The 19,260-nt window shown below is 42.7% G+C and overlaps 1 protein-coding gene across 1 annotated transcript in view; it reads left to right on the forward strand.

Moving 5' to 3' along the window:
- The window catches only part of CSMD1 (CUB and Sushi multiple domains 1), a 467,695-nt gene that overhangs the window by 86,094 nt on the left and 362,341 nt on the right, over positions 1-19,260 (forward strand). The window contains exons 8-11 of the mRNA XM_039255776.1: positions 1,238-1,432; positions 9,063-9,201; positions 11,855-12,042; positions 17,406-17,594. Coding sequence (XP_039111707.1) covers positions 1,238-1,432; positions 9,063-9,201; positions 11,855-12,042; positions 17,406-17,594 — 711 coding nt within the window. The remainder of the gene's footprint in view (positions 1-1,237; positions 1,433-9,062; positions 9,202-11,854; positions 12,043-17,405; positions 17,595-19,260) is intronic.

The following is a 19,260-nucleotide window of genomic DNA, read 5'->3' on the forward strand; positions in this document are numbered from 1 at the left end:
TTAGCTGAAGGCTTCTCATAGATGGCTTTGATGATGTTTAAGTAGGTTCCTTCTATCCCGACTTTCTCTAGAGTCTTTATTAAGAAGGGATGCTGTATTTTGTCAAATGCTTTTTCTGCATCTATTGACAGGATCATACAGTTTTTATCTTTTCTTTTGTTGATGTGATGTATCACACTGATTGATTTGTGAATGTTGAACCAGCCCTGTAACCCAGGAATGAATCCCACTTGATCTTGGTGGATGATTCTTTTTATGTGCTGTTGGATTCGATTTGTAAGGATCTTGTTGAGGATTTTTGCATCCGTATTCATCAAGGATATTGGCCTGTAGTTCTCTTTTCTTGCTGGATTTCTGTCTGGCTTGGGAATCAGAGTGATGCTGGCTTCATAAAATGAGTCCGGGAGTTTTCCTTCGATTTCTATTTTTTGAAATACCTTGAGAAGAATTGGGATTAATTCTGTTTTAAATGTCTGGTAGAATTCCCCAGAGAAGCCATCAGGTCCAGGGCTCTTATTTGTTGGGAGATTTATGAAAACTGATTTGCTTTCTTCACTAGTTATGGGTCTGTTCAGGTTTTCTATTTCTTCCCGTGTGAATTTTGGTAGTGAGTGTGTGTTTAGGAATTTGTCCATTTCTTCTAAGTTGTCCAATTTGTTGGCATATAATTTTTCATAGTATTCCCTGATTATTGCTTGTATTTCTGAGGAGTTGGTTGTAATAAGTCTATTTTCATTCATAATTTTGTCTATTTGAGTGCTCCCTCTTTTCTTTTTGAGAAGCCTGGCTAGAGGTTTGTCAATTTTGTTTATTTTTTTAAAAACCCAACTGTTGGTTTCATTGATCTATTCAATTGTTTCTTTGGTCTCTATGTTGTTTATTTCTGCTCTAATTTTTACTTTCTCTTCTTCTACTGGGTTTAGGATGTTCTTGTTGCTCTGCCTCTAGTTCCTTTAGCACATGCCATATTTCTTGTTTTTCTTAGTACATGCGCAAAAAATGCTTTCAAACTGAGATGTGGTGTAGACAATAGTTGTATTTATTGACGTCTTTCTGTCTTAGTAAATATCACTATCCTGTTTGTTTAATCCATCTCTCTATCTGTAAGGGTGCAACGGAAATTTAGGACAGTAAAGTGCTTCATTAGTATGCTTGTTTGTTTTGAAATATACATACTTGTATTCAAGTATTTTAATTACATGATTATATGTTTGTTTTGTTTTGTTTTTGTTTTTAGCATTTGGTCAGAATGAGTGTCACGATCCTGGCATTCCCATAAACGGGCGGCGTTTTGGGGACAGATTTCTGCTCGGGAGCTCGGTTTCCTTCCACTGTGACGACGGCTTTGTCAAAACGCAGGGCTCGGAGTCGGTCACCTGCATCCTGCAGGACGGCAACGTGGTCTGGAGCTCGGCCGTCCCCCGCTGTGAAGGTAGGCGGTGCGGCACTGCCGGGCACCGGCCGGGCACCGCGGGGCGTGGGGGGCTGGGTCCCGGGCTGGCCTCGCGGCCGCCGCGCCCCCATGGCTCTGACGACAGGCCTCTAGGGTCGCGCGGTCTAGAGGCTGCAGGCCGGGCGGTGCGGAAGGGGCAGGTTCGCCCCGGGCGCGCGGGAGGCCCCGCCAGTGCCCCCAGTGCTGCGGGGCCGTGTCTCCACGGGCCGGGGCCCCTCCCCCACGAGTGTGCCCTCTCGCGGTCACCGGCAGGCCCGGCGGGCGGCCCATCTGTTCTGGTTGGGGGCCCACGGGCACCTCCGTGCCTGGACGAGTGTGCGGTGACCCGATCCCACTGCCGGAGTGCCGTACGTGTGTGTGCGGCCCCAGACCCCGCGCCACCCCTCCCCCCCCCAGCGCCCTCCCCGCCGCCACGGCTCTGTTTCCTGTGGCCGCGACTCTGCCTTTTCCACCGCACCACGCAGCTGCGGCCATGCGTCACGCAGCCGTTCAGATGGGTGGGACGCACAGGCGTTCAAACGGAGGTGAAAGTCGGAAGCGTTATGCAGAGGTGTTGGCGAGGCCGGGGCGCTGGGCATGGGATCCGGCCTCGTGCTGTAAATGCATACCTGGGTCGTGCATTTTCATAGTATTTTTGAGCTATTAATTGTATCTCTGCATCAAAACTGTAAGGACCCATCCAAACAACTCTGGAAAGATTCATTTTTTTTTCAAGAATGTTCTTTCCGGTATTAAATATAACAACCAAACGTGCGAGCTTCACTTTTAAACAGCAGAGAATCAGGTTAAGTCGTCATGCGCTCCTACATGAAGCCTAGAAAGAGCATATACACCAAAATGTGGACCACAGTTACAGGCGATTTTTTCCACTGCTTATTTTTTATTTTTTATTTTTTCCAGTTGCCATCGGTCACTAGGTGTTTATTTTACAATAAGTAAATTCAAAAGATACTGTGTCAGATGCAGCCTACAGGCCCGAGCCTGATGTGTCTTCCCTTGTAGGTTAAGGGATTTGTTCTCCCGTCTGGAATGAGCGCCTCAACTGGAGCAAGCAGGCGGTATAAGCAGGGGCGGAGTCTCGTGTGGACACTGAGCTCTGAACCCCCAGGGGGCTGACCAAGGTGGGGTGGGTGGGCATCTGCCTCACACCCGCGGCCCTCAGGCCCCAGGGCCAAGGCAGCATCTTTATCTAAGGATAAGGATTCACTTTGTACTTTGATAAAGCGCTGAAGCAGGGCAGGGGCGCTGAACACCCCTGGGGCCTGGAGAATCTCCGGGCGGGGGCACCGCGGCGGGGACTCCTTCTATCGTCTTCTGCGGGTTAGTTTCTGAATGCTACACCATCTCCAGTGTTAATACGTAGGTAGGTTATCCCCCTTTATGAGCAAGTGAACACACGCTCAGGGACGCTCGGAGGCCACGGATCGTGGCGCCCGTGTGAACGCGCTCGCTGATTCCGCTGGAGCCTCGTGTATCTCTGTTGACTGCAAAGCATGTTTCATAAGAAAGATGTGTTTTATTTACTTTAAGTTTTTAATTTACTCTTTACTTTTATTTATTTATTTTGACAGAGGGGGGGAGAGAGAGGGAGAGGGAGTACGTGGAGGGCGAGGGCCAGAGAGAGATTCCCAAGCAGGTTCCCCACTCAGCACGAGCCCGATGTGGACTCGATTCCTCGGCCCTGGGATCAAGACCTGAGCCCAGTCCAGGTCAGATGCTCGCCAGAGGAGCCATCCAGGTGCCCTGGAAATAAGTTGTTGATTTAAAATTAACAAAGCGGGACAAAGGAGAAAGCATCATGTGAAATAAGGTTTTAGTGCAAACTCGTTTGAAAAGACACAGAAGGAGCATGACATTCCTTCGAGAATATACACATTTACTGTTTTTCTCAAGGATTACTTTTTATAATCAGTCAGATCTTTGATTATACGGTGAACCTTAACAAACAACAGTAAGTCCAGGCCACATGTGCTGACCGTGTGCCAAGTACAGTGTGAACATTTGACAAGAATAGAACCACAGGCAGATACTACAGAGAGGCTGTGGAAGCCTCAGGTCTGACGGCCAGCGCTACCCGGAAACCTTGTCAAAGGGACCCTCTCTACTAAGATGACCATGCTAGCAGGCAAACACCTCAGTGTTGAACAAAAAGACAAAAAGTAAAGGCATTTTTTGCTGAAGTTAACAAGTTACAAAAAAATAATAAATTAGAATATCATATTTTTAAAAATCAAATGTTAGAATACTTTAATACAAGAGTGAATTCTTCGTTAATATCAATAAAATAGACAAAGCTTCTAAGATTCTGCTACGAAAATCAGGAGAAAATACAATTTTAGGCATTTAGCAATATAGAAGAAAAATAACCATGAGTACAAAACTAATAATTTGACATAATAATAAAATAATTTATTGTTACTAATAATAACTGTATAAAGAGTGAGAGGCTCACAATAGAGCAATTTCTTTAAAAATTATGTTTATTTCCGGCAGAGTTTACTGGATACCAGCAAATCATGGGTATAAATTGTTAGTCATCTGCATGAAAGATTTATCTGTTTATTTGTTCTGCCTCTAACCTGCCCATATATTTAAGTACTGCTCATTGTCACTGAAAACACAACTTGGGCACCTGGGTGGCTCAGTCGGTTGAGCATCCAGTTTGAGTTCATGTCCTGATCTTACAGTTCACGAGTCCAAGCCCTGCACTGGGCTCTGTGCTTTCGGCACAGATCCTCTGTCTCCCTCTCTGTCTCTGCCCCTCCCCTACTTGCACATACTCTCCCTCTCTCTCAAAAATAAATAAACAATTAAAAAATTTTTAGCCACTCTGACTGGTGTGAGGTGGTATCTCAGTGTGGTTTTGATTTGTATTTCCCTGATGAGGAGGGATGCTGAGCATCGTTTCATGTGTCTGTTGGCCATCTGGATGTCCTCTTTGGAGAAGTGTCTGTTCATGTCTTCTGCCCATTTCTTCACTGGGTTGTTTGTTTTTCGGGCGTGGAGTTTAGTGAGTTCTTTATAGATTTTAGATAGTAGCCCTTTATCTGATATGTCATTTGCAACTATCTTTTCCCATTCCGTTGGTTGCCTATTAATTTTCTGGGTTGTTTCCTTGGCTGTGAAGAAGCTTTTAATCTTGATGAGGTCCCAACAGTTTATTTTTGCTCTTGATTCCCTTGCTTTTCGAGATGCTGGCGAGGATGTGGAGAAACGGGCACCCTCCTACACTGTTGGTGGGAATGTAAACTGGTGCAACCCCTCTGGAAAACAGTGTGGAGCTTCCTCAGGAAACTAACAATAGAACTCCCCTAGGACCCAGCAATAGCACTGCTAGGAATTTACCCAAGGGATACAGAAATGCTGATGCATAGGAGCACATGGACCCCAATGTTCACAGCAGCACTCTCCACAATAGCTAAAACATGGAAAGAGCCTAAGTGTCCATCAACAGACGAATGGATCAAGAAGATGTGGTTTATCTATACCATGGAATACTACATGGCAATGAGAAACAATGAAATCTGGCCATGTGTAGCAGCGTGGATGGACCTTGAGGGTGTTATGCTGAGTGAAATAAGTCAGGCAGAGAAGGACAAATATCATATGTTTGCACGTATAGGAGGATTAGGAGGAACTTGACGGAGGAACAAGGGGGAGAAGAAGGGCGGAAATGGTGGGGGAAAGGGAGAGAGGCAAACCATGAGAGACTCTTGAATGCTGACAAAAACTGAGGGCTGATGGATGTGGGGGGGAGGGGGTGATGGGCATGGAGGAGGGCACTTTGGGGATGAGCACTGAGTGTTATGGAAACTAATTTGACAATAAACTATTTGTAAAAAAAAAAAATTTTTTTAAACACAAGCTAATTTGGGGGGAAAATAACTGTACAAGAATACACCATGAACTCTATGGCAACAAATTTTAACGTTCAATGAAATTGGTGATTCCCTAGAAAATGTAAATTATGCAAAGTGACCCAAATAAAAAGTGCAACAGGTCAATAAACAAAATACCATAAAACAGATTTGAAAAAAGTTTGAAGGTTGGACATTGAAAAAGACACAAGCACCAGTGAGGTGTGTGAGGACGACCTCTGTCTTCCAAGTTCCTAGAAGTTTAGTGTTGGAACACTATCACAGTCACTGCAAAATATGGATTAGTTTCTGTATCATATTTCATAAAGTCGGGATTCACATAGCATAGCCCAGCCGGCAGAAAACATACATGCCATCAAGAAAGGCTTATTTTATAAATACAAAACCAGGTATTTAATCTGTGCAAATGCTCAGTAATAAATCACAGAGGAATTTGCATTCTAAAGATCTCATTGAACTGGAAAGTCATTAGTATGATTCACCATATAATCAGAATCTCCACCAAATAGGTGGGTTTTCTTGGCCCCAGTTGGGTTTGATGAAAGCCGTAGCAGGTCCTGGTCAGGAGTGCGTGGAAGTGACACGGACAGCCTATTACCACAAGTCCTTGATCACCCCTGCAGAAGACCCGGGTGGCATAGCTAGTTCAAGAAATGAGCCACCAAACAGGCGGCCTGTGTGAGAAGTAGCCCTCTTACCAAAGCTGACACATGATAGCGGAGGAGTTACCCCGTATGATGTAATCTAAGTTGGCAAACTTGACTTTATCATTTAATCCTTTTCCATTTAATTTGTTGGTCTACAGTATCAAGATTAAACTATCTATTTCATTAGGATAAAGTGGTACAAATTCTTCTGACAAACATTGTACATTGTAAAGTGATATCTAAAAGATATTAATAAAATAATGATGATGCGTGACAATGGAAGCACCTTCCAAGAAATACAACAACTTGAAGTTTTTAAAAAGCTTTAGTAAAATGAAGGAAATGTACAGATTTACAGTTAGGTGGCTAGTAAGGCTTGTAGATATAAAATAATTCACCGTACAGATTTAAAAAGGTCTCTCATCTGCACAGCAAAGGAAACAACCCACAAAACTAATAGGCAACCAACGGAATGGGAAAAGGTAGTTGCAAATGACATATCAGATAAAGGGTTAATATCCAGAATCTATAAGGAACTCACCAAACTCCACACCCAAAAAACAAACAACCCAGTGAAGAAATGGGCAGAAGATAGGAACAGACACTTCTCCAAAGAGGACATCCAGATGGCCAAAAGACACTTGAAAGATACTCCGCGTCCCTCCTCATCAGGGAAATACAAATCAAAACCACACTGAGATACCACCTCACACCAGTCAGGGTGGCTAAAATGAGCAAGTCAGAGAACTCTAGATGCTGGTGAGGATGTGGAGAAACGGGCACCCTCCTACACTGTTGGTGGGAATGTAAACTGGTACAGCCCCTCTGGAAAACAGTGTGGAGGTTCCTCAGGAAACTAACAATAGAACTCCCCTAAGAACCAGCAATAGCACTGCTAGGAATTTACCCAAGGGATACAGAAATGCTGATGCATAGGAGCACATGTACCCCAATGTTCAAAGCAGCACTCTCCACAATAGCTAAAACATGGAAAGAGCCTAAGTGTCCATCAACAGACGAATGGATCAAGAAGATGTGGTTTATCTATACCATGGAATACTACATGGCAATGAGAAACAATGAAATCTGGCCATGTGTAGCAGCGTGGATGGACCTTGAGGGTGTTATGCTGAGTGAAATAAGTCAGGCAGAGAAGGACAAATATCATATGTTTGCACGTATAGGAGGATTAGGTGGAACTTGATGCAGGAACAAGGGGGAGAAGAAGGGGGCAAATGGTGGGGGAAAGGGAGAGAGGCAAACCATGAGAGACTCTTGAATGCTGACAAAAACTGAGGGCTGATGGATGTGGGGGGGAGGAGGGATGGGCATGGAGGAGGGCACTCGTGGGGATGAGCACTGGTTGTTATGTGGAAACTAATTTGACAATAAACTATTTGTACAAAAAAATAAAAATAAAAAATAAAAAGGTCTCTCATGTATTAAACTTTTAAAAAAGTCTATAATTGCTATATGTCTTCCTTATGTATTATCTTTGGATAGTTAAATGTGAAATAAATAAAATCGTTTAATTTTGCTTATGTCTTTTCTAAAAAGTATTTGCTACAACATGTCAGGAAGCATAAGAATAAAGGCTAAAAAGATGAACTTAAGAACTTAACCAGAAACAAATCCTAATGTTAATTAGTAAAAATAGGTTGTTTTTAAATTTATGATTACATAATGAAAGTTTTGTTCGATAACAAGTTCATAAACATGACTGATTTCTTGTTATAAATTTCTAAGTATAGAAAAATGCACACTTACGTGGCTTATTTAGAAAGGAAACTACACCAAGAAGAACACGACCCCAAAGAAGTCACCCATGTTACACCATCAACATCGTTTTGAAATTCTCCCTCATCTTGAAATGAGGGATTATTTTTATTAAATTAGATTATGATGCATGTATAATTTTATATCTTGATTAGCAAAATGTAATATTTTAATTGCAAAGATTTACTCACCTTAACAAAATTTGAAAACATTATTTTCAAATGTATTTGTGACATTCTAATATGTAGTCATAATCTTGTCATAAATGTTTAGTGTTTTCTTTTCTTATTCCATTACAAATGGAGCCACCAGGATTACTGTTATAGATTTCTATGTCAGCTGCTCTTCTCCTGCATAAGCACCTCAGTGAAATTGTATACAACTTTTTGGCATTTTAATGCATCTCGCTATTTGTTGATACGAGGCACATTTTTTTTTCAAAAATGATTTTTTTTAACTGGGGACATTTTAATGTTTCATTTGATATCTGTAGATTGACAAATTGGATTACATATATGACAAAGAACTTTGAGAAGAAAAATCTGAAAAAAATATCCAGCTGGGCAGAAACATGTTAAATACGTGTCATTATTTAAAAATCCCTGTAGATATTACAGAAATCCAAAATCCCTTTTCCTGTGCACGAAGCACATACCTTCCTAAAACTCCTTTTCTTCTTGAAAATCATGGGTCATTCAAAGGGACTGACGTGGTTTAATCCTATGATTATTGAATTTGAAAATTTTGTTTGGTTTTCTACCATCCCCTAATAATTTAGTTTGATGTGTGTGGAAAGTCATTTTAATCAAACAAACCCATCCTAGCTGAATATGCACACACATATCATCAAACTATAGTATCTGTCTGCAAACACACACACATGCACACACATGTGCACACAAATCCCACAGGGTATTTCTGCTTCCGACGTGAAGTAATTTTGTTTGCTAATCAACAGATGTTTGTGAAATTACAAACACATATAAAATACAGATATCAACAGTGTGCACTTCATGAATGCGTTGTGACGATTGGATATAACCATTCGTGAAAGTCACCAATCTCCCACTTTACCCCTTGATGGTTTTAGATCAAACGAACTTTGCTGTGAGTTGATGATAGATGCCCAGATGTGGGATACATGTGCTCTGCTTTCAGTAAACTTAGTTTATCTGGGGATGCTTTTAACCTCAATCCTTGAGAACGTGAAGTCCGTGAAGACAGACGCGCATTCCTGCTGCCACAGGTGTCACTGTGGTGTCCCCATGTATTTAATTTGACCTGCTGACATCCTGAACCGTCTTTCAGCCCCGTGTGGCGGACACCTGACAGCTTCCAGTGGACTCATTCTGCCTCCCGGATGGCCAGGATACTATAAGGATTCTCTGAACTGTGAATGGATCATTGAAGCCAAACCTGGACACTCCATCAAAATAACTTTTGATAGGTAAGAACCAACTTTTCCTCAATTTGGACCTAATGACTCATGCACGTCCTATGGTTTTACTTAAATGGATGATGAAAAGTAGAGATATGACAGCTCCTGGTTGGACCCCCCCAAAGGAGTTCACTTAAAGAGAAACAGGCATTTGCTGGATGTATTTGTTCCTCTTGAATTTGACCCTGTAAGACCAGAGCTAAGTCCACTCGGCCGCCTCGCATAGGGCGGTAGCAAGTTCCAGATGATCATTCCCCGTGCTCGCAATTGCTGGTCCCTGAGTCCAACTCTGGGCTTTGGATCTGTAGCTGAAATCAGTTCTGCCTGGGGTTAAATGACAAATGGAAGCTCCTGTGGTCCCTTAGATGCCTTCTGGAACAGCCCAGGAACACGGTTTCATGACCTAGTCATGCTTTCAGCTCAGAGCTGTCTCAGGGGTGTGTGACAGATTAATCCCCTGTGAGCAATTCTATCACTGGAATGTGGTTTGACAAAGCCATTTGATAATGAATTTGATAATCTAACAAAATAAACTAATAAGCTCTCTCTAGCAGTGACCTTCTCAAACAAAACATTCAAGGTACTATAATCTCTCAGGACAGATGAACATTGTTATATGATTTTCTTTTGTTTTCCACTTATTTTCTGCTAACCAACAATAATATATACAGGAAAGATTTTTAGTGGGAGTTGCGTTGTCATTTAGTATTATTTGTATTTTAAGTTATTGTTCATTTTATTATGTCTAGTAAGATAACAGTGTCTAGTAGGATAGTCTCTCAGAAGAAAATTAATCGTCTTGTGGATCCATTATACTGGAGAATGGATCCTCACATGTAAACCTAATCATTGAGAACAAATTAACTCTATACCAGTCAGTAGATTAAGTTTGGTTCTTTATTAGTTTTTACACTTATTGGTCCTAAGTTGGGGGAGATCAGAGCTCTGATTCCTCATCACATCAGACTGAAATCACTCAGGAGAAAGTGCGGCCTCACATCCTCCTTGGCGCAAGTTACACTCTGTTTTCAGTTGTCTGAACAGAGAAACACATAATTTTCCTCAATCTTGTCTTTTAAATATTATGGAACTGTGGTATTTGCTAAATTCCCTTTATAAGAACCAACGCTTCTGACATTCTCAGACATTTGTGATTTTTACACGACTCTCTAAAGATTAGTTGAAGAGTACAGTATTAGCTTGCATCTCGAGCAGTGGGCTGACATCCTAGTAAAGGATGGGTTTGTGTGTACAAAGTTAAAGGCCCAAAATAATGGAGGTGACTGGGTGGCTCAGTCAGTTAAGTGTCCGACTTCAACTCAGGTCACATGGTCTCATGATTCGCAGGTTCAAGCCCTGCGTCAGCCTCAGTGCTGACAGCTCAGAGCCTGGAGTTATTTTCGGATTCATGGTCTCCCTCTCTTGGCTCCTTCCCTGCTTGTGGTCTCTCTCTCTCTCTCTTTCTCTCTCTCCCTCCCTCCCTCTCTCAAAAATAAACATTTAAAAAATTCAAAAACAATTAATGTTTGTTTATTTTTGAGAGAGAGACAGAGACTGAGAGTGGAAGAGGGGCAGAGAGAGAGGGAGACAGAGAATCCAAAGCAGGCTCCAGGCTCTGAACTGTCAGCAGAGAGCCCGATGCAGGGCTTGAAACCACAACTATGAGATCATGAACTGAGCCGCAGTTAGATGCTTAACCCAGGCACCCCAAATATTAAAAAAAAAAAAATTAAGTAAAAATAAAAGAAAAGAAAAAATTAAGATAAAAAATAAGTAAGTAAGTAAATAAATAAATAAATAACAGCCCATGCTAAAGTTATTCTCACACAAAGCACATCAGGTCACCAAAGAAAGGAAAACATTCCCATCTCCTATCCACCCTGGAAACCTGCCCGCTGTGGAGATGTGCACTGTAATCAGTCCTAACTATTGCTAAAGAAAGAAGATCTGAAAACTGTAGCACACAGTTCTCAAGAGAGATTCATTTCATGCTAATCCAAACCTCCTGAATCTAAACTCAAGTAACTGAAACACCATAGGGTGTTTAGAGCATGTTCTAGAAAAGTAAGCGAGTGGGCAGGGCCATCAGACCCCATCAGACCACAGAGGCGCAACCTGCAGCTCCGTTCTGGTCTACCGTGTGTTTTGGGGTCCTTTGATGGAGGGTCAGGGGACACAGGCCAAGCTAATAGTTGTGGGACTATGTCATTGTCATCCCGTGCTCTCAGAGGATTACATGTGACTTAGAGGTAGCAGGGCACCTGGTTCCCTTCCCTTCCCTCCCCTGCCCTCCCCTCCCTTCCCTGCCCCACCCCTCCCCTCCCTTATTCTCTCTGAAAACTGATCTAGTTCACAGTATTTTTATTTTAGAGCTAGACTGCCCTCTTTTGCATTTGGGATGCGACATGACTGAGTATTCCATAAGAGGGAGGGGTTTAGGGTATACCTTTTCTTCTAGAAAAATGTACCATGCTTAAATATCCCATGTGCCCAGATTTTTTTAAAGGTTGAATAACTGTAAGTTTCTCTCTCTCTCTCTCGCTCTCGTTCTTTTTTTTTCATATTACTGTACATGTTTTTGTCATTATTGCATGAAAATACTTGTGGAGTGTCAGTAAGGTAAAGTAGCTTTCCTCTTCTGACTCGGTACAAATCTCCACAGATTCCAGACTGAAGTCAACTATGACACGCTGGAAGTCCGAGACGGGCCAGCCAACTCGTCCCCGCTGATTGGAGAGTATCACGGCACGCAGGCTCCCCAGTTTCTGATCAGCACAGGCCATTTCATGTACCTCCTCTTCACCACGGACAACAGCCGCTCCAGCGTTGGTTTTCTCATTCACTATGAGAGTAAGTCAGAGGGTCCACTTGCCATCTGCCTCCCAGACACACATTCTGCTTCCCTAGCACAGGTGACAGCCCTCGCGGCCTCTGTCCACACCCCACTGCACACTCGGAAGCACCTCTTATTGATGAGAGAGCATCTTGGGGGCTTTTACTTTAAAACTTAAAAAAAAAAAAAGGAAACATTTGTGGATTATAAAATTAAATGATTAAGTGATTAAATTTGTTCACCTACTACGTTATGTAATGATAAATTACTACTATTGGAAATACAGCTCCTGACCAAAGACATTATCACTAAAAATATATTTCTCGAACAACGGCTAGGAGTTCTTTGCTGGAAGAGTATGTTTAGGGCCGTTGGGGTTTTATCTGTTGGCCCCCATGAGCATGTTTCTGTGGGGAGAGAACATGGAACCAAAAGTGGATAGGGACTTGAAACCCAACAGAACCTCAGTCATGACACCTACCTGTTGCTGTTAACAAGTGCTAACAAGAGCCCAGAATGACTGTTAGAAATAGTTACAATTGCTGGAATATGACAGTTCAGGGTGTTTTGCCCAACTTCAAGTGTTCCTTCCCATTTTTGTTTCCATAAATACAAACTTGAGTCTTAGCTTTAGTTTCTGAGATTCAGAGATCAGGTCATGATAGAATGTTCTAGTGATGCCTACAGTATTCATGATTTAGTGATTAATTTCTAATTTAATTCAGTTAGTTTCACTTCATATACATGCAACCTTTCTTTCAAAGTAAGGTCTTTTTTGGGGTGCCTGGGGGGTTCAGTTGGTTAAACATCCGGCTTCAACTCAGGTTATGGTCTCACAGTTCATGGGTTTGAGTCTATGCAGGTAGTAGAAACTGATGGAATCTGCTCACCAAACTTGTTTAAATAAACAGGTCATTCCTACCCATTCTTTCTGGAATTCAAGAAATGATAGAAAGTCAGGTCACAAGTTCCTATTTAGCTTGCCACCTTTACTCATAGTCTATAATATGCCGATAATTATAATAATTTTTATAATCCTCAAAAGAACCACTGCATGGTGAGAGGAGGTGCGGATCTCCTGTGCTCGACAGCAGAGTTGAGCCCTGGGAAGGCTGCTTCCCCAGCCTGCCGTGACCTCTCGAAGAGCAGTGCTGTTTGCCTTTCTTCCTTCAGGGTATCAGTAAAAGATGAGAACAATCACCAAGCTGGTAGCATTTGCACCAGAGTGTTACCTGTGTGAGCGACAGACATTTCTGACCCTTGGGGTCTCGAGTCCCTCCTCCTCCCACTGACAGGAAAAGCTGGGAGCCAGCTCTCCAGGCCCTCTCTGGGGAGAAGGTGGGGAAGGTCCCCACGGCATCCACTGCCCAGCGCTCTGTCCCAGAAGGGCCACTGGTCTAAACGTCCATGCTGACGTTTGACCTGTGAACTGCTGGCGGTCCTTCCACAAGGCCCCACGTGTGTTTATGAATTCCTCTGAATGAAAGCATCAAAGGTATATTGGGAGATTATTACCCAGAAGGACACCACACCGAAGCTTGACCTGTTATCACCTCAATTTATTTATCAGTCCCTCAAATCAGTATTTGAGGAGAATCAAAGACTTGGGCAAAAGCAGGTGAGATGCAGGATATGGGATCTTTATAAGGACATGAGTCAGGAAAGGCCTGGGGTCTGTAACACAGTGGCTGTCGGCTGCTGACGTACAAAACCATCACCCACAAGCTGTAAACCTAAGCAGGTGCAGCACACGGGCTCAGATGCTCTGTGTTCGCGCTGCTGTGGACAGATGGGGCCCCAGGCACTTTAGGAAGCACTGTCACCCTCCCAGCAGGTCATCCTTGTTTAGAAAGCGTGCTCATGGGGCCGTGTTTCTCTGCCACCACTGTGCATTAACGCTCACCCCAGAACCCTAGTAAAATGTAGATGCCTGTGTTCCCATTCCAGATACTGTAATTCATTGTGTCTGTGGTGCCCACCAGAATTCTGGATTTCTGTCACATCGTCACAGAGGTGGTACATAGGGGACAGTGGGTGCCTGAGTCAGCCCAGGCAGGCCATGACAGGTGCAGGACGAACCATGGATTTATAGGAAGAGGGAAAGGGCAGGTGGGCAGGGAGATGATGCAGGGGACCCCAGAGTAATGGAAGAATCAAGAATAGAGAGAGGAGCAGAGAGAGACAGGCAGAGGAAAAAAACATAAAAAAGGCACCTACGACCAACCCCTTTAACATTGTGACCATTGCTAGTCCCCTTTGAAGAAACGTGTCCAGAAGCCAGTATGGAAACGCTAGAAAATAACATCACTTGCTTATCCAACATGTTAAACAAAAAGTGGATTGCACATGACCCAGGAGAGATTAATGTCAGATTCTTTATGCCATTTAAACATAATAATGTAGCTCATCTCCCTTTAGTCTTTTGTCATAAACATTTGACACTGTCAACCTTCCTTACTTTAAAAAATTCTTAGGGGCGCCTGGGTGGCTTAGTCAGTTAGGCGTCCGACTTTCGCTTAGGTCATGATCTCGCAGTTTGTGGGTTCGAGCCCCATGTCGGGCTCTGTGCTGACTGCCAGCTCAGAGCCTGGAGCCTGTTTCAGAGTCTGTCACTCCCTCTCTCTGTGACCCTCCCCTGCTCACGCTGTCTCTCTCTCTTTCTCTCTCTCCTAGAAATAAATAAAATTAAAAAAAAAAAATTCTTAACGATCCCACTTCATGCCCAAATGGGCGCATGGAAATCTCCTTTACAAGCATAAAGTGTTGCAGAAATGAGCACACTGTATTCAGGGCTGACTTACTGTCGCAGTGGTCCGGTAAGGCAGCGTGAGCTACCACAACAGCACTAATTTCAGATCTCTTTGAGTTGTACGGCAGAAGGGGTGAAGTCATTTTTTTAAGGTTTTCCTAAGAGCATGCCTAGAATGGCTGTCTGTTCTGTGTGCGGATGCTCATGAATCATATATCTTATAAACACAGTGTCCAGTCACAGTGTGCCCTTCTATTACTTTATTCTTCATAAGGAAGGTGACACAGTTTCTGTCTATAACAGTCACTGTATCATGCCCCAGAATGATCATTTGCTTGCTCTGTTTGTTTGCAGAGCTTTGGGCCTCACTGTTAAGAAGCCATAATTTTATAGGGAACTGGAAAACAAGTGGATGTCTAAAGTATATGGAGGTTTTCCTTTTAATTTTAGATTTTTTGAGGGGAAATGCTTTGAGAAGTGACTTTTAAAATATCTCATAAAAGCAAGATTCACTGCATATAAATGTATATATCCTGCTTTGCTGGTAATTCACTGTGCAATTTTTAAAACTTGGAGCACTGGGGTGGCTCAGTTGGTTGAGCATCTGACTTCGGCTCAGGCCATGATCTCACAGTTCGTAGGTTTGAGCCCCGCGTCGGGCTCTACGCTGTCAGTGCAGAGCCTACTTCGGATTCTGTGTGTCCCTCTCTCTCTTCCCTTCCCATGTTCATGCTCTCCCTCTAACAAATAAACATTAAAAAAAATTTTGAAAGGCAAAGAAGTATGTTTTCTGCTTGTGTGTGTGTGCTCGCGCACACACACGTGCATATTAGTTTCTGAGACATAACCTTTCTTTTTTTTTTAAATTTTTTAGTAAGTTTATTTATTTATTTTGACAGAGAGAGACAGAGAGAGAGCACAAATGGAGTAGGGGCAGAGAGAGAGGGAGAGAGTACTCCAAGCAGGCTCCAATGCCGGAGACCGGCTCTGGCTGGGTTCCAGGGGTCCCTGAAGGATGGACAGTGTCAGCGAGGGAGGGGTGAGAGAGGCCCAAGAATCTTTCTGGTCACCAGGCAGGCATCCCTGCTCTGACTGGAGCTCAACCTTATTTTATAATTGAGTGTTTGGGGGACGGCACAGAGTAGCATTTGCCTTAGACAATGATTTCTGATGACAAACTTCTTTGATATGTAAGGATTTTCCAGAACATAGATTTGTAGAAGACTCATGCATAACCTGTATCAATAGTGATTGAGGTAGGGGATTTAGATGCTTATCCTATGGGGAAGGGAGATATCTTTATCTGGCCCTGAGACAAAGAGTCTAATTTAGAGTTAAGGGCAGATATCCACCCCCACCCAATTGATTCTGCTTGGAGCACCGCCCCCCCACCCCTCCCAACCCCCACAAGGCATTTGTGAAGTATTTGGAGTGACTTATTCTGGCCTTGAATATGCTGATTGCACCCTGTGAAGGAACCTATTGAGGAACTTCTTCTTTTGTGATTATGGGAGCAAAGGTGTTTCCAGAGTATCTCTTAGGAGCTAGACCTCTCTCAGAAACCAGATCCCCACTGCCCATGTTTCATTAGTGGCTCAGCTTTCATGTTTGTGGTCTGGTGCCCAGTGAATCACATTTTGCTGTATACTAATGAAGAAACAGTATCACCCATTATTTAGTTTAAAAGCTCACCCCTTACTCGTGTGTCATGAATATGACTTAATGAGAGGGTATAAAGTGTAGCTGCATCACTTTTATGCAGTGGTTGGAAATGTTATTTCAAAGACCATTCTGAGGGGACTGAGCATTGTCAGTGAAGATTTCAGAATTTTAATTAATAGGCTAAGTCACCATTGCAATGCCCCAAACCTTACTGAGAGTTGTGTGTAAGCAAAATGGCAGAGTCTTTTTATGTATTTGAATTCATAACCACCACACTGCCATCTTCTTCCCCTGCTCCCGTTTTGCTTATCTTTTCAAATGTATGTTCTAAAAATAAAAACCTCAGAGACAGAGAAAAGAAACTCTTAGAATGACATGATCATAACTACTTGACTTTATATAGCACTTCACTTTTTAGCATCTTTTAGCATAGGCTAATTGTAGCCATCTCCAAAGAGGCTGACCGAAGTGCAAATGTGAAAAATGCATGGATGTGTGGAATGCAGTTTCAGATCAGATCCAGTGAGGTCATGCTTTGCATTACGTGTGTATGGACTTGGGCGCTTGTGTGCATGTCTGTGAGAGTTGAAGGGTGACTGCCCAAATCTAAGTGGAACATAAAATGCAGTAAGGAGGCGAAGGGGACGCTGGAGACAGGAGGCAGGCTTCCTTTAGTACAGTTCACTGGTTTTCCAAGGAGGAGAAGTAACCTCAGACGTCGAGGGATCAGTCAGGTTTGTGCTGCTCACAGCTCATCTGATACATAGTTAACAGTATATGTCTCTCTACATAAAAACAAGATCAGACATATGAAAGTATATTGTTTTTTTAATGGATGACTGGATTCACATGAATCATTTTCCAGGTCCGATGATGTCTGGGGATATTTTATACGTCTCACTGCCCGTATAGTTCGTTTCCATAAACCAAACGAGTTCCAGGGTTGATGTAGGTTTTCTGCGCACACAGGTGTGACTCTGGACTCGGACTCCTGCCTTGACCCAGGAATCCCTGTGAACGGTCATCGGCACGGCAGCCACTTTGGCATCAGGTCTACGGTGACGTTCAGCTGCAACCCGGGATACACGCTGAGTGACGACGAGCCCCTGGTCTGTGAGAGGGACCGTCAGTGGAACCACGCGCTGCCCAGCTGTGACGGTAGGCGGGGCCCGGGGGGCAGCACACCCTCCCGAGATGTAGAAGCTGTCCGTCGTCCAGCTCTTTGGGTGGAAAGGGTTATATTTCATAGGGCGGCGCAGCATGAAAAGTTGTGCACCTAAGAGAATTCCGGTCAATACTTGGAGCTTACCTGGCACGTTTCTTCTATGAGGTGAGGCATCTGTTTAGAAATGAAAACTAAAATAAATAAGTAAATATAAATAAATTATGGGCCAGGCTTCAACACGATCACGGAACACTGAAACTTAACAGGTCAGTGATGCACACACTCTTACACGTGGCACTTATTGAAGGGGCATGAAGACAGGGTGGTGAGCCTGTGTGCTCTTCGTCGTCAGGCCTGGTTTTCCTCGAGCAGCCACCTTGAAGTCTACACAGTTCCCTCTAAGCTCTCACCATTTTCCCCAGGAGGACTAGGAACTGCCTTCCTAAAAGACCCCCAAGTGGTTTCCTGGGCAGCCACTCCCCCTCCCTGCAAAGATCTGCTCCTGGAAGTCTCCAAACCTATACCATTCTTGCTGAGAGCACCATGGGGAGGGTGAGGGGTGTTTACATGTATGTGCTTGTGACCATTTGCAAAGACAGAGGATGTGTCCTTTGGCCATGAGTGTAACAACATTATAACATAATTTCTATGAAGATATAATATATTGTTCCCATTCACAACATTTTTTCAACAATGTTATGATGTGGTTGTATTTATGGCTTAGAGCAAACCATAATAGGAATGAACTTCCCTATAGAACACATCACACTTAGTAGCAAACTATTATAAAAAGCTCCCTGGAAGTCGAGAACAGAATAACTTGTTTAGTATCAGAAATGTTACTTCCCATTATCCAGAAGATCCTAACTCATGCAATAATTTAAGAAAATGGCATAAATTATAACTATTACAAAGAACAGACAAACAACTTTGGGCAGTAAGTGCTAGTAGATGGCCACAAGCAGGATAAACATAAATCTGTGGGTTTCCACAAAGGATAGTTTGTCAGAAGTGTAATACCTGTGTACCCTAAGACTTTCAGTAGATTTAACAGGAGACATGGAGGCTTATCTTAAAAGAATTGAGAAGTTTATAGTAGAATCCAAAAGAATATTCTAACACAGGGAAATACCTAATACATTTCTAGATGGTAGGGATGAAACTTATTAAATATACAGATTTTCTACAAATAAAATTTTAAGTTCAATACAATCAAATTAAAATTAATTTGGATTTTTAATAGAAATTTATAAATATGTTGTGAATTAATCTGGAAGAGTAAAGCCTCCAAATAGGAATATACTTTTTTAAGACTGATAAAGAAGGACTCTATCTGGGATCAAAGCATACCAAAAATGGATAAAAAGGAAAATATGAAATCAGTACAAAAATACACAAATAGGTTATATGCCTATATGAGAACTTAATTTGCTAAATTTTTTCCAAGTCCGTGAGGAGGGATGACTTATTTCCTAAGTGATGTTGTTCAAACTGGATATCTAGACACAATAATGGAAACCATTGACAGATTTCACTACATACAAATTAAAATTTCTATTTATTTATTTTTTAAAAAATTTTAATGTTTATTATTGAGACAGAGAAAAACACAGCATGAGTCTGGGAGGGGCAGAGAGAGAAGGAGACACAGAATCTGAA

Source organism: Hyaena hyaena, unplaced genomic scaffold, assembly GCF_003009895.1.
Source record: "Hyaena hyaena isolate Hyena2069 unplaced genomic scaffold, ASM300989v1 scaffold_545, whole genome shotgun sequence".
Taxonomy (NCBI): Eukaryota; Metazoa; Chordata; class Mammalia; order Carnivora; family Hyaenidae; genus Hyaena; species Hyaena hyaena.